Source organism: Mobula hypostoma, chromosome 8, assembly GCF_963921235.1.
Source record: "Mobula hypostoma chromosome 8, sMobHyp1.1, whole genome shotgun sequence".
Classification (NCBI taxonomy): domain Eukaryota; kingdom Metazoa; phylum Chordata; class Chondrichthyes; order Myliobatiformes; family Myliobatidae; genus Mobula; species Mobula hypostoma.
The window spans coordinates 113,674,045-113,689,398 of record NC_086104.1 but is presented as its reverse complement, the minus strand read 5'-3'; the positions used below and the strand labels follow the sequence as shown (position 1 = coordinate 113,689,398).

General features: G+C 44.4%; 1 protein-coding gene across 1 annotated transcript in view; it reads left to right on the top strand.

Annotated features, from left to right (window-relative positions):
- The window catches only part of tarbp1 (TAR (HIV-1) RNA binding protein 1), a 400,954-nt gene that overhangs the window by 210,144 nt on the left and 175,456 nt on the right, over positions 1-15,354 (top strand). The window contains 2 exon segments of the mRNA XM_063057295.1: positions 11,258-11,368; positions 12,761-12,910. Coding sequence (XP_062913365.1) covers positions 11,258-11,368; positions 12,761-12,910 — 261 coding nt within the window.

Below are 15,354 nucleotides of genomic sequence, written 5' to 3'. Positions count from 1 at the left end.
GAGTAAGTTTGTTTAATGCAGTCCTTTTAAACTCGTGTGCAAAAGGTTTTATAAGGTCTTCTTTTGCTTTGCATTAGATTAACCAGTGTGGCTGATTCCCTGAGGCACCAGTTAGCTTCACTGATGGAACATTTTTTTTCAACTTTCATCAGTTTATATTGGGAGCTTTTCTTCATAGAATTGAAAGTCAGATGTGAATTATAAAACAATTTTTGAATAATATTATCTTAAACTGGAAAAGCTCTCTGGAGTATTGGGAGGGAGGGGGTATTAGGGAATTAGAGGGCTCTAATTACAGATTGAATTGTGTAAACATCAGCATTATTTAATATTGTTAGAGAAAAAGAATATACATTTGAATTTTGGAGCCATCTTCTTATCAGCCACTAATAGTTCTAAAGAGAGATTAACGTGGCTCAAGAAATACCTCCTCATCTCCATTCTAAAATGACACTCTTCTATTCTGAGGCTGTGTCCTCTGATCTTAGACTCCCACCATAGGAAGCATCCTCTCCACATCCACTCTATCAAGGCCTTTCGCCATTCAATAGGTTTCAATGAAGTCACTCCTCAATCTTAATAGGTTTCAATGAAGTCACTCCTCAATCTTAATAGGTTTCAATGAAGTCACTCCTCAATAATAACAGAGTTGTCGTGATGGGAGATTTTAATTTCCCAAATATCGATTTGCATCTCCCTAGAACAAGTGGTTTAGATGGGGTAGAGTTTATTAGGTGTGTTCAGGAAGGTTTCTTGACACAATATGTAGATAAGCCTACAAGAGGAGAGGCTGTATTTGATTTGGTATTGGGAAATGAACCGGTCAGGTGTCAGATCTCTCTGTGGGAGAGCATTTTGGAGATGGTGATCATAATTCTATCTCCTTTACAATAGCATTGGAGAGAGATAGGAACAGACAAGTTAGAAAAGCGTTTAATTGGAGTAAGGAGAGTTATGAGACTATCAGGCAGGAAATTGGGGGCTTAAATTGGAAACAGATGTTCTCAGGGAAAAGTACGGAAGAAATGTGGCAAACGTTCAGGGGATATTTGTGTGGAGTTCTGCATAGGTGCGTTCCAATGAGACAGGGAAGTTATGGTAGGGTACAGGAACCGTGGTGTACAAAGGCTGTAATAAATCTAGTCAAGAAGAAAAGAAAAGCTTACAAAAGGTTCAGAGAGCTGGTAATGTTGGAGATCTAGAAGATTATAAGGCTAATACCCTTAAAGTTAACCTCCAGGTTGAGTTAGTAGTGAAGAAGGCAAATGCAATGTTGGCATTCATTTCTAGAGAAATAGAGTATAGGAGCAGGGATGTGATGTTGAGGCTCTATAAGGCGCTGGTGAGACCTCACTTGGAGTACTGTGGGCAGTTTTGGTCTCCTTATTTAAGAAAGGATGTGCTGACATTGGAGAGAGTACAGAGAAGGTTCACTAGAATGATTCCAGGAATGAGAGGGTTAACATATGAGGAACATTTGTCCGCTCTTGGACTGTATTCCTTGGAGTTTAGAAGAATGAGGGGAGACCTCATAGAAACATTTCAAATGTTGAAAGGCATGGACAGAGTGGATGTGGCAAAGTTGTTTCCCATGATGGGGGAGTCTAGTACGAGAGGGCATGACTTAAGGATTGAAGGGCACCCATTCAGAACAGAAATGTGAAGAAATTTTTTTAGTCAGATGGTGGTGAATCTATGGAATTTGTTGCCATGGGCAGCAGTGGAGGCCAAGTCATTGGGTGTATTTAAGGCAGAGATTGATAGGTATCTGAGTAGCCAGGGCATCAAAGGTTATGGTGAGAAGGCGGGGGAGTGGGACTAAATGGGAGAATGGATCAGCTCATGATAAAATGGCGGAGCAGACTCGATGGGCCGAATGGCTGACCTCTGCTCCTTTGTCTTATGGTCTTAATAGGAAGGAGCTTAAGAAGGAAATTAGGAGAGCCAGAAGGGGCCATGGGAAGGTCTTGGCAGCCAGGATTAAGGAAAACCCCATGGCATTCTACAAGTATGTGAAGAGCAAGCGGATAAGACGTGAAAGAATAAGACCTATCAAGTGTAACTGTGGGAAAGTGTGTATGGAACCGGAGGAAATAGCAGAGGTACTTAATGAATACTTTACTTCAGTATTCACTATGGAAAAGGATCTTGGTGATTGTAGTGATGACTTTCAGCAGACTGAAAAGCTTGAGCATGTAGATATTAAGAAAGAGGATGTGCTGGAGCTTTTGGAAAGCATCAAGTTGGATAAGTCGCCAGGACCGGATGAGATATACCTCAGGCTACTGTGGGAGGTGAGGAAGGAGATTACTGAGCCTCTGATGATGATCTTTGCATCATCAATGGGGACAGGAGAGGTTCTGGAGGATTGGATGGTGCGGATGTTGTACTTTTATTCAAGAAAGGGAGTAGAAATAGCCCAGGAAGTTATAGACCAGTGAGTCTTACCTTAGTGGTTGGTAAGTTGTTGGAGAAGATCCTGAGAGGCAGGATTTGTGAACATTTGGAGAGGTATAACATGATTAGGAATAGTCAGCATGGCTTTGTCAAGGGCAGGTCATGCTTTACGAACCTGATTGAATTTTTTGAGGATGTGACTAACACATTGATGAAGGAAGAACAGTAGATGTAGTGTATATGGATTTCAGCAAGGCATTTGATAAGGTACCCCATGCAAGGCTTATTGTGAAAGTAAGAAGGCATGGGATCCAAGGGGAGCTTGCTTTGTGGATCCAGAAATGGCTTGCTCACAGGAGGCAAAGAGTGGTTGTAGAGGGGTCATATTCTGCACGGAGGTCGGTGACCAGTGGTGTGCCTCAGGGATCTGTTCTGGACCCTTCTCTTTGTGATTTTTATATATGACCTGCATGAGGAAGTGGAGGGATGGGTTAGTAAGTTTGCTGATGACACAAAGGTTGGAGGTGTCGTGGATACTGTGGAGAGCTGTCAGAGGTTACAGTGGGACATTGATAGGATGCAAAACTGGGCTGAGAAGTGGCAGATGGAGTTCAACCCAGGTAAGTGTGAAGTGGTTCATTTTGGTAGGTCAAATATGATGGCAGAATATCGTATTAATGGTCCTCCACTCTTGCAGTGTGGAGGATTAGAGGATCTTAGGGTCAGAGTCCATAGGATACTCAAAGCAGCTGCGCAGGTTGACTCTGTGGTTAAGAATGCGTATAGTGTATTGGCCTTCATCAATCGTGGAATTGAATTTAGGAGCCGAGAGGTAATGTTGCAGCTATATAGGACCCTGGTCAGACCCCACTTGGAGTACTGTGCTCAGTTCTGGTCGCCCTACTACAGAATGGATGTGGAAGCCATAGAAAGGGGAGGGAACGTCGACTGATAGCATAAGAGGTCTGCATCAGCATTTTCATGCAGGTTGGAAGTCTGTGTGGGGCGCCACTCCTCGCACAGACTAGAGCAATGTGTGATTAAGTGCCTTGCTGAAGGACACAAACACGCTGCCATAGCTGAGGCTCGAACTAGTGATCTTCAAATCACTAGACGTACGCCTTAACCACTTGGCCACGTGCCCAACCATGGAAAGGGTGCAGAGGATTTACAAAGGTGTTGCCTGGATTGGAGAGTATGCATTATGAGAATAGGTTGAGTGAACTCGGCCTTTTCTCCTTGGAGCAACGGAGGATGAGAGGTGACCTGATAGAGCTGTATAAGATGATGAGAGGTATTGATCGTGTGGATAGTCAGAGGCTTTTTCCCAGGGCTGAAATAGTTGCCACAGGAGGGCACAGGTTTAAGGTGCTGAGGAGTAGGTACAGAGGAGAGTAAGTTTTTTACTCAGAGAGTGGTGAGTGCATGGAAGGGGCTGCCAGCGACAGTGGTGGAGGCAGATACGATAGGGTCTTTTAAGAGACTTTTGGATAGGTACATGGAGCTTAGTAAAATAGAGGGTAAGCCTAGTAAGTTCTAAGGTAGGGATGTGTTCGGCCCAACTCTGGGGGCCGAAGGGCCTGTATTGTGCTGTAGGTTTTCTATGTTTCTATCTTCTGAATTCCAGTGAATACAGGCCCAGAGCCAGCAAACACCCTTGCCAAGCCGTTTAATCCTGGAATAATTTTCCTGAACCTCCTTTGAAAAGCTGATAGAGATTGTGGTCGAGATGCTTTTGCCAATTCTGAACTGACTGAGGTCTACATATGAGGAAATCCAGGATCTAATTGCACAAAGGGGTATTGAGGCCAAGGTCTTGGAGTTTACTGATTAGTTTAGAGGGAATGATGGTGTTAAATGCTGAGCTATAGTCAATAAAGAGCATCCTGATGTATGCAGCTTTGCTCTCCAGGTGCTCTAGGGTTGTGTGAAGAGCCAATGAGATGGCATCTGCCATAAACCTGTTGCTCTGGTAGGCGAATTGGAACGGATCCAAGTCGCCACTCTGACAGGAGCTGATATGCTTCAACACCAGCCTCTGAAAACACTTAATCACTGAGTTGCATCAAGTACCACTGGGCGATAGTCACTGAGGCAGGTTACCCCGCTCTTCTTGGGCACCGGTATGATTGTAGCCTACTTGAAGCAGGTGAGTACCACACACTGCTGGAGCGAGAGGTTGAAGATATTCATGAACACGGCGCCCAGTTGGTCAGCATAGGTATTCAGTACTCAGCCAGGTACTCCATCTGGACCAGACACTTTCCTTGGATTCATCCTCTTGAAGGCAGCCCACATGTCATCTTCAGATACTGAGACTAAAGACAACTTTAACCAGGCCTGTTTGAAGAAAACCCTGCCCAATTATCACTAGCGTGTAACCTGTAGCACCAGAGTTCCCAACACACTAGACCACTGCTACTCTACGATAAGGAATGCCTGTCGTTCCTTCCCGAGACTACATTTTGGCAAGTTGGATCATTTGGCAGTACTCCTGCTACATGCATAGAAAGCCTAAAGAGCAAGGGTCCAGAGATGAAGACAACCAGAGGTAGTCGCAGGTGGTGGAGGAGCAGTTTCCTTTTCCTTTTGCCTTGAGTCAGTGGACCAGGTCATGTTCAAGAATTCATCTGAGGACTTAAATGACTACACCAGGGTCTTTACAGACTTTCTTATAGCAGTTGTTAATGAGTGTGTCCCCGCAAAACCATTCTGAGTTTACCCGATTCAGAAGCCCTGCATGAACCATGAATTCAAGTCTGTCATGAGAGCCAGATCAGAGGCATTCAGGTCTGGAGATGAAGAATGCTACAAGAGCTGCCGGTGTAATCTCCGGAAAGCCATCTTGTGGGTGAAGTGGAGATTCCAGGCCAGAGTGGAGTCAACGAGGGATGCTCAACAGATTGACAGGGTTTAAATGCCATAACCTCCTACAAAATTAAATCTTATGAGATAGGGGACAGCAGATCTTTCACTTCTAGTTGAATTCAGTGCCCTCTTTGACCACCAGAACAGGGAGGAACCATGTCTCCTGATGATGCTTTGAGAGGCTGGTTAAAGACTACATCTGCAGCATGCTACCACCCACACTGGACCCCCTACAATTCGCCTACCGAAGGAACCAGTCTACCGATGACACCATAGCCACAGCACTACACTCCATCCTCACTCACCTGGAGAAGAGGGATGGATACGTTAGAATGCTGATCCTGGACTATACTTCAGCATTTAACACCGTAATTCCCTCCAGACTTGACAGGAAGCTCAGAGACCTCGGCCTGCACCCCACGTTGTTCAGCTGGATCCTAGACTTCCTATCGGATCATGGACAGGTGGTAAGGATGGGCTCCCTCACCTCTGCCCCTCTGATCTTCAACACAGGTGCCCCTCAGGGTTGTGTCCTGAGTCCCCTTCTCTACTCCCTTTACACCCACGACTATACTGCCACACTCAGCTCCAATCTGATCAAATTCGCATATGATATGACTTTGATTGGCCATATTTCTAGTAGTAATGAGATAGCCCATAGAGGAGAGGTTGACGCCCTGAGACAGTGGTGCCAGGATAACAACCTCTCCCTCAATGTCCAAAAAAACCAAAGAGCTGATTGTGGATTACAGGAGGAACGGAGACAGGCTCGGCCCGATCAACATCAATGGGTCTGCAGTTGAGAGGGTACCAAGGACGTAGTGCGCCAAGGGTTAAAAAGGGAAAATTTCAACGGTTCTTGTTTCAGTCAAAGCAAGTAGCTGAAGAAGTGAGCGGAAGAATTCGGGTCGAAAAAGTCGTTTTTTTTAAACACTGCTCGGGAAGAAGGGTCTGCACTGCGCAGGCGCGTGACGTAGCGCGCCAAGGTTTAAAAAGCAGACCACCATGTACAGCGGCCATCGTTGTAGCGGCCATCGTCGGAGTGGACTGAGTCAGAGTGGGACGGCTTTGGCTCAAACAGGCTTCGGCGAGAACAGGTAGAGTCCAGGGTAGGTTCTGGTAAGTTTTTTGTTCAGATTGTCTAGCGTAGAGAGAATGCCAGGCAGGATGTTGGAATGCTCCTCTTGCAGGATGTGGGAAGTCAGGGAGCCCTCCGGTGTCCCTGACAACGATACCTGCAGGAAGTGCATCCAGCTGCAGCTCCTAACAAACCACGTTAGGGAACTGGAGCAGGAGCTGGATGACCTGCGGATCATTCGGGAGAATGAGGAGATTATAGATTGTAGCTACAGGGAGGTAGTTATGCCAAAGGAGCAGAGGACAGGAAATTGGGTCACTGTCAGGCGAGGGAAGGGGAAAGGGCAGGCAGAGCAGGGCCCCTGTGGCCATTCCCCTCAACAACAAGTGTACCGCATTGGATACTGTTGGGGGGATGACTTACCTGGGACTAGCTGCAGTAGCCGGATCTCTGGCACTGAGTCTGGCTCTGCAGTGCAGAAGGGAGGGGGGGAAAAGAGGAGAGCGGTAGTGACAGGGGACTCGATAGTTAGAGGTGCAGATTGGAGGTTCTGTGGTCGTGACAGAGAATCCAGGATGGTTTGTTGCCTCCCAGGTGCCAGGGTCAAGGGTGTCTCTGATCGATTGCATGACATTCCGAAGTGGGAGGGTGATCAGCCAGATGTCGTGGTGCATATCGGTACCAATGACATTGCAAGGAAGAGTGAGGAGGTCCTGGAGAGTGAGTATAGAGAGCTTGGTAGGAAGCTGAAAAGCAGGACCTCCAGGGTGGTAATCTCAGGATTGCTACCTGTGCTAGGTGCCAGTGAGGGTAGGAATAGAATGCTCTGGAGGATGAACAAGTGGCTGAGGAACTGGTGTAGGGAGCAGGGTTTCAGATTTCAGGATAATTCGGACCTCTTCTGGGGCAGGTGGGACCTGTACAAGAGAGACGGGTTACACTTGAACTACAGGGGGACCAATATCCTTTCAGGGAGGTTTGTTAATGCTATTGGGGGGGCTTTAAACTAGATTTACAGGGGGATGGGAACCACAGTACCAGAGCTGACAGTGGGGCTGTGGTGAAAATAAATGATGTTAAAAGTTCAAGCAAATCCACTAATAGAAAGGTTGTGAGTGGTGGTAAAAATCTTCTGAGGTGTATATATTTCAGTGCTAGGAGTATTGCGGGGAAGGCGGATGAGTTGAGGGCATGGATTGACACGTGGAATTATGACGTTGTAGCAATTAGTGAAACTTGGCTACAGGAGGGGCAGGACTGGCAGTTTAATATTCCAGGGTTCCGATGTTTCAGATGTGATCAAGGCAGAGGAATGAAAGGTGGGGGAGTGGCATTGCTTGTTAGGGAAAATATTACAGCAGTGCTCAGGCAGGACAGATTAGAGGGCTTGTCTACTGAGTCCTTGTGGGTGGAGCTGAGAAACAGGAAAGGTATGGCCACATTAGTGGGATTGTATTACAGACCACCCAATAGTCAAAGAAAATTGGAAGTGCAAATCTGCAGAGAGCAGGCAACTGCAGGAAACATAAAGTTGTGGTGGTAGGTGATTTTAATTTTCCATATATTGATTGGATCTCCCATACTGTTAGGGGTCTAGATGGTTTAGAGTTTGTAAAATGTGTTCAGGAAAGTTTTCTAAATCAATATATAGAGGGACCAACTAGAGGGGATGCAATATTGGATCTCCTGTTAGGAAACGAGTTAGGACAAGTGACGGAAGTCTGTGTAGGGGAGCACTTTGGTTCCAGCGATCATAACACCATTAGTTTCAACTTGATCATGGACAAGGATAGATCTGATCCTAGGGTTGAGGTTCTTAACTGGAAGAAGGCCAAATTTGAAGAAATGAGAAAGGATCTAAAAAGCGTGGATTGGGACAGGTTGTTCTCTGGCAAAGATGTGATCGGTAGGTGGGAAGCCTTCAAAGCAGAAATATTGAGAGTGCAGAATTTGTATGTTCCTGTCAGGATTAAAGGCAAGGTGAATAGGAATAAGGAACCTTGGTTCTCAAGGGACGTTGCAAATCTGATGAAGAAGAAGAGGGAGTTGTATGACGTGTATAGGAAGCAGGGAATAAATAGGGGTGCTTGAGGAGTATAAGAAGTGCAAGAAAATACTTAAGAAAGAAATCAGGAGGGCTAAAAGAAGACATGAGGTTGTCTTGGCAGTCAAAGTGAAGGATAATCCAAAGAGCTTTTACAGGTATATTAAGAGCAAAAAGATTGTAAGGGATAAAATTGGCCCTCTTGAAGATCAGAGTGGTCGGCTATGTGCGGAACCAAAGGAAATGGGGAGATCTTAAATAGGTATTTTGCGTCTGTGTTTACTAAGGAAACTGGCATGAAGTCTATGGAATTAAGGGAAACAAGTAGTGAGATCATGGAAACTGTACAGATCTAAAAGGAGGAGGTCCTTGCTGTCTTGAGGAAAATTAAAGTGGATAAATCCCCGGGACCTGACAGGGTGTTCCCTCGGACCTTGAAGGAGACTAGTGTTGAAATTGCAGAGGCCCTGGCTGAAATATTTAAAATGCCGCTGTCTACAGGTGAGGTGCCGGAGGATTGGAGGGTGGCTTATGTTGTTCCGTTGCTTAAAAACGGATCGAAAAGTAATCCGGGAAATTATAGGCCAGTAAGTTTAACGTCGGTAGTAGGTAAGTTATTGGAGGGAGTACTAAGAGACAGAATCTACAAGCATTTGGATAGACAGGGGCTTATTAGGGAGAGTCAACATGGCTTTGTGCGTGGTAGGTCATGTTTGACCAATCTATTGGAGTTTTTCAAGGAGGTTACCAGGAAAGTGGATGAAGGGAAGGCAGTGGATATTGTCTACATGGACTTCAGTAAGGCCTTTGACAAGGTCCCGCATGGGAGGTTAGTTAGGAAAATTCAGTCACTAGGTATACATGGGGAGGTGGTAAATTGGATTAGACATTGGCTCGATGGAAGAAGCCTGAGAGTGGTGGTAGAGAATTGCTTCTCTGAGTGGAGGCCTGTGACTAGTGGTGTGCCACAGGGATCAGTGCTGGGTCCATTGTTATTTGTCATCTATATCAATGATCTGGATGATAATGTGGTAAATTGGATCAGCAAGTTTGCTGATGATACAAAAATTGGAGGTGTAGTAGACAGTGAGGAAGGTTTTCAGAGCCTGCAGAGGGACTTGGACCAACTGGAAAAATGGGCTAAAAAATGGCAGATGGAGTTTAATACTGACAAGTGTGAGGTATTGCACGTTGGAAGGACAAACCAAGGTAGAACATACAGGGTTAATGGTAAGGCACTGAGGAGTGCAGTGGAACAGAGGGATCTGGGAATACAGATGCAAAATTCCCTAAAAGTGGCGTCACAGGTAGATAGGGTCGTAAAGAGAGCTTTTGGTACATTGGCCTTTATTAATCAAAGTATTGAGTATAAGAGCTGGAATGTTATGATGAGGTTGTATAAGGCATTGGTGAGGTCGAATCTGGAGTATTGTGTTCAGTTTTGGTCACCAAATTACAGGAACGATATAAATAAGGTTGAAAGAGTGCAGAGAATGTTTACAAGGATGTTGCCGGGACTTGAGAAACTCAGTTACAGAGAAAGGTTGAATAGGTTAGGACTTTATTCCATGGAGCGTAGAAGAATGAGGGGAGATTTGATAGAGGTATATAAAATTACGATGGGTATAGGTAGAGCGAATGCAAGCAGGCTTTTTCCACTGAGGCAAGAGGAGAAAAAAACCATAGGACATGGGTTTAGGGTGAGGGGGGAAAAGTTTAAAGGGAACATTAAAGGGGGCTTCTTCACACAGAGAGTGGTGGGAGTATGGAATGAGCTGCCAGACGAGGTGGTAAATGCAGGTTCTTTTTTAACATTTAAGAATAAATTGGACAGATACGTGGATGGGAGGTGTATGGAGGGATATGGTCCGTGTGCAGGTCAGTGGGACTAGGCAGAAAGTGGTTCGGCACAGCTAAGAAGGGCCAAAAGGCCTGTTTCTGTGCTGTAGTTTCTATGGTTTCTATGGGTGAGTAGTTTCAAGTTCCTCGGTATACGCATCCCTGAGGATCTCACCTCGACTGTACACACTGGCTGTGTGGCAAAAAAGCACAACAGCTTCTCTTCAACCTCAGGCGACTGAAGAAGGGCTGTATCACCGCCTGGTATGGGAACTGCACCAACCTTGATCGCCGGGCACTGCAGAGAGTGGTATGGGCAGCCATTGAGGGCATTTACAGCAGCAGGTGCATAAAGAAGGCCTGGATGATCGTCGGAGACACCAGTCACCCCAACCATAAACTGTTTCAGCTGCTTCTGTCTGGCAAAAGGTACTGCAGCATTAAAGCCAGGACCAACAGGCTATGGGACAGCTTCTTTCTACAAGCCATTAGACTTTTAAATTCACATGTCTGTTCATTGCAACAGAGTCATAATGCAAAGATTTTTACTCCCTCACGTTGTGGGATGGATGCAAGATTTTACATAAATTCAAATTCAAATTTGTGAGCAGTTAAAGTAAAATAAAATTAATTGTGGATGGTGGAAATCGGGGAAGAAATCAGAAGAACAATCAGCAGCATTTTGAAAATGAAGATAGAAGATTGCAGTGCAATACAGGTTTTTGGCCCACGAGGTTGTGCTGACCTTATCACCTACTCTTAAGGTCAAACTTGGTTCAGGCTGTATTTGTGGACTGAGAAACAGTTATTTTCAGGGTCAGAACTGAGATAGACACAAACAAATTCTATTTTAGGTAGCAGATGAGGTTGATGCGCAATCCCTCTAAGTCAAGACCTTCCATAGAATTGTGGTGCATGTTCATTGTGTACTGTAAGTGGTAGCAAAATGGTGTTTGTCATCTGTTTTGGATTTATTGTCAAATTGCTAAATAAAATTGAACTCTTGAAGCTACTATTTGTCCTATTCCCAGGACGAAGAGCTGAGGGACACCAAAAGTCGCTATTATGTGAACTCCATGAAGCATCGACTAAAGAACAGAATTTGGCAGACACTCCTTGTGCTCCTTCCTCAAATGGACCAGGTAAAGATACTATCAGACTAAGAATTATGTTTCACATGCATAATGAGGCCAAAAGTAATTATCCATGAATTTTTTTCCCCAATTTAGATATCTGAAATTGACCCTTTTTATTTTCCCTGTTAGCTGTTCCCCAATTGGAGACAAGAACACTTTTTAAAAGCTTGTTTTTGTTTCCTCTGGTCTTTATAGGGCAGCACAGTAGTGTAGAGGACAGCATGGTAGTATAATGGTTAGCGTGACATTTCATAGCCCCAGTGGCTGGGGTTCGATTTTTGCTGCTGACAATAAGAATGTTGTACGTTCTCCCCGTGACCGCATGGGTGCTCCAGTTTCCTTCAACAATCCAAAGACGTGAATAGGCAGCTGTCGATCCCAGGGGATCACAGCTTTGTGCTTCTGGTGGTCTGTGTCCTCTCCAGGGCGCAAGCCTGGGTGGGAAGGTTTGAAGAACTGGCTGTTGCCATGCAGTGGATTCCCCCTCTCCACATCACTGTTATAGTCCAAGGGAAGGACAAGCACTGATACAGCTTGGCAGTAGTGTCGTCACAGAGGTTGCCAGAATGAAGTTGTAAACAATATCAAGCTGCCTTAGGGACCCTGGCTCTAGATTTCTTCCTTGGGGTTTACTCCCGAAGACTTTCCCATGGGTGGGTATGGCCACAAGGTAGCAGAGGTTTAAAATCAGTTTTCCTTCTCCTGGGCGGGCTGCCGTCCAAAGCTGACGGGCCCCACCTCCCTGAAGCAACTGGTTTTGAGATGCCAGTAGTCTGCCTTTGCCCCTTCTCTTGTTGGGCCTAATAGCTAAGCCACACATGAAAGCCAAGAGTGGAACTTGGTTGTCAGGGGCTGTTAGAGTTGCATGCCATTTAGAGCACTTTCTAGGTAGTGGGAGCTTATCTCCACCACCACCCCCGGCTATGCTACCCTTAGGAACCAGCAAATACGTACAGGTTAGGGTTATTAAGTTATAGACATGCTATTTTGGCACCAGAGGCTTGGGGACACTAGTGGGCTGCCTCAGACCGTGTTGGTCGTTGACACAAATAGTGTATTTCATTCTTGTTTCAATGTTTTGATCTAAATGTGACAAATAGAGTTCATCTTTAATAGGTAAAGAACGTAGCATTGATAATTTCTGATTAAAGGCATGAGTAGAGTTGTGGTGCATAGCAAGTAATTTATTGAAGTTTTCCTTAGTTTGTGCCTAATTGAAAAATTCAAACCAAAGGAAATTTGTTGGGATTCAGTTAGATCAGTGGTTTAATGAAGCCTCATTTTCACAATGTTTTTCATTTTAGATAAGCCTACTTCACATTACAATTACCTTTGGTATCAGTTTATGGATGAGAATCCCATGTGTTTGAACTCAAACTGCATCAATATTTTCCGTAGGTGTTTCTCAATGCCATTGTTCAAACTGTCTTCACATCTGCCTTGAGTGATAATCAGGCATCTGTAAAATACTTGATCGAATGGTTCATCATCTTATTATTGCAAAAGTGCCCAGAGCTTATCGATTCTTTCTGGAGATGCTTCAGCTACGTAAGTAAAGCAGTATTGACTACATCTAATAATTCCTCTAATTTTCTTAAACCACCCTTGAAATCTTTTTACTAACACTGGCATGCATTCTTAAGAGCATAAATGTTACTCTAAGTCTTATTGTTCCAGAAATGTATATTTATTGCTTCTGATTTTGCTCTCCTGGACTTTTTCATTTTACTGATGATGTTCCAATAATGGATGTATTGAACTTGCATATTAAAAAATCCATCATATGCATCTTCAAAGGAAAATAATTGTCGGATTTGACCCCACTAACACAAGTTTCCAAATGCTTGATTTTTTTCAGACCTATTAGAAAGTATGGAAATTTGATTTCCAATAGTCTTCCAGAAACTTATTCTCAGAATTGATTAGCAAAGGTCAGATACAGGGATGTCTGGAACACAGCTTAGGTATGTGTGACATATTAAAGGTTGCAAGAAAAAAGGGATATTGAAAAATCTATATATGTAGAGTAATGTAGACTCTGGCCATTTTATTAGGTACACCCTTCATTTGCTCATTCATGCAAATATCAAATATGCAAATATTAAATCAGCCAATCATGTGGCAGTAACTCAATGCATAAAAACATGCCCAGACATGGTTAAGTGATTTATTTGTTATTCAGTGCATCAGAATGGGGAAGAAATGTGATTTAAGTGACTCTGTGGTATGACAATAGATGCCAGACGGGGTTGTTTGAGTATCTCAGAAACTGCTGATCTAGGATTTTCAAGCACAGCAGTCTCTAAAGTTTATAGGCAATGGTGCAAAAAAGCAAAAGACATCTTGTGAGTGGCAATTCTGTGGGTGGAAATGGCTTGAGAGAGATCAGAGAACAATGGCCAGACTGACTCAAGCTGACAGGAAGGTAACTGCAACTCAAATAACCACGCATTACAACAGTGATGTGTAGAAGAGCATCTCTGAATGCACAACACATTGAACCTTCAAGTGGATGGGCTACAGCAGCAAAAGACCACATATGCCCAGTAAAACACTCAGTGGCTACTTGATTAGGTTACAGAAGGTACCTTATAAAGTGGCCACTAAAAGTATATTGTATCAGATGATCAGGGTGTTAATTTTTTAATGGGTTATAGGGGAGGGATGTGGGAGTTATACTTTATACTTTATTGGCGCCAAACAATTGATACCAGAATGTACAATCATCACAGCGATATTTGATTCTGCGCTTCACGCTTCATGGAGTACAAATCACTAGCAAATATTAAAAATTTAAATTACAAGTCATAAATAGAAAATAGAAAACGGAAAGTAAGGTAGTGCAAAAAAACCGAGAGGCAGGTCCAGATATTTGGAGGATACGGCCCAGATCCAGGTCAGGATCCGTTCAGCAGTCTTATCACAGTTGGAAAGAAGCTGTTCCCAAATCTAGCCGTATGAGTCTTTAAGGTCCTGAGCCTTCTCCCGGAGGGAAGAGGGACGAAAGGTGTGTTGGCTGGGTGGGTCGTGTCCTTGATTATTCTGGCAGCACTGCTCCGACAGCGTGCGGTGTAAAGTGAGTGCAAGGACGGAAGATTGGTTTGTGTGATGTGCTGGGCTGTGTTTACGATCTTCTGCAGCTTCTTCCGGTCTATATCAGGTTGTGATGCACCACAGAAGAATGCTTTCTACAGTGCATCTATAAAAATTAGTGAGGGTTTTAGGATACAGGCCAAATTTCTTTAGCTTTCTCAGAAAGTAAAGGCGCTGGTGGGCCGCCTTGGCAGTGGACTCTGCTTAGTTGGACCAAGTCAGGTTATTTGTAATATTGACCCTGAGGAACTTAAAGCTTTTGACCTGTTCCGCTTGCACACCACCGATGTAAATGGGGTTGTATGGTCCGCTACTCCTTCTGAAGTCAACAACCAATTCCTTCGTCTTGCTGACATTGAGGGATAGGTTATTGTCTTTGCACCATGCCACCAGGTTCTTAATTTCCTCTCCGTACTCAAACTCATCATTACCCGAGATACAGCCTACAATTGTAGTGTCATCAGCAAATTTATATATTGAGTTCGATGGAAACTTGGCTACACAATCATGGGTGTACAGTGAGTACAGCAGGGGGCTGAGTACACCGCCTTGTAGGTGCTCAGAGTGATCGTAGAGGAGAGCTTGTCCCTTATTTTTACAGCCTTCCTTCACTTCTGTGAGGAAGTTGAAGATCCAGCTGCAGATCTGAGTGCTAAGGCCCAGGTTCCAGAGCTTAGGAATCAGTTTATTTGGAACGATGGTATTAAAAGCAGAGCTGTAGTCAGTGAAAAGGAGCCTTACGTATGTGTCTTTATTCTCCAGGTGTTCTAAGGAGGAATGTAGGGCCAGAGAGATAGCATCTGCCGTTGACCTGTTGCTCTGGTAGGTGAATTGCAAAGCATCGAGGTTGACTGGTTGGCTGTGGTTGATGTGTGCCATAACCAATCGCTCAAAGCACT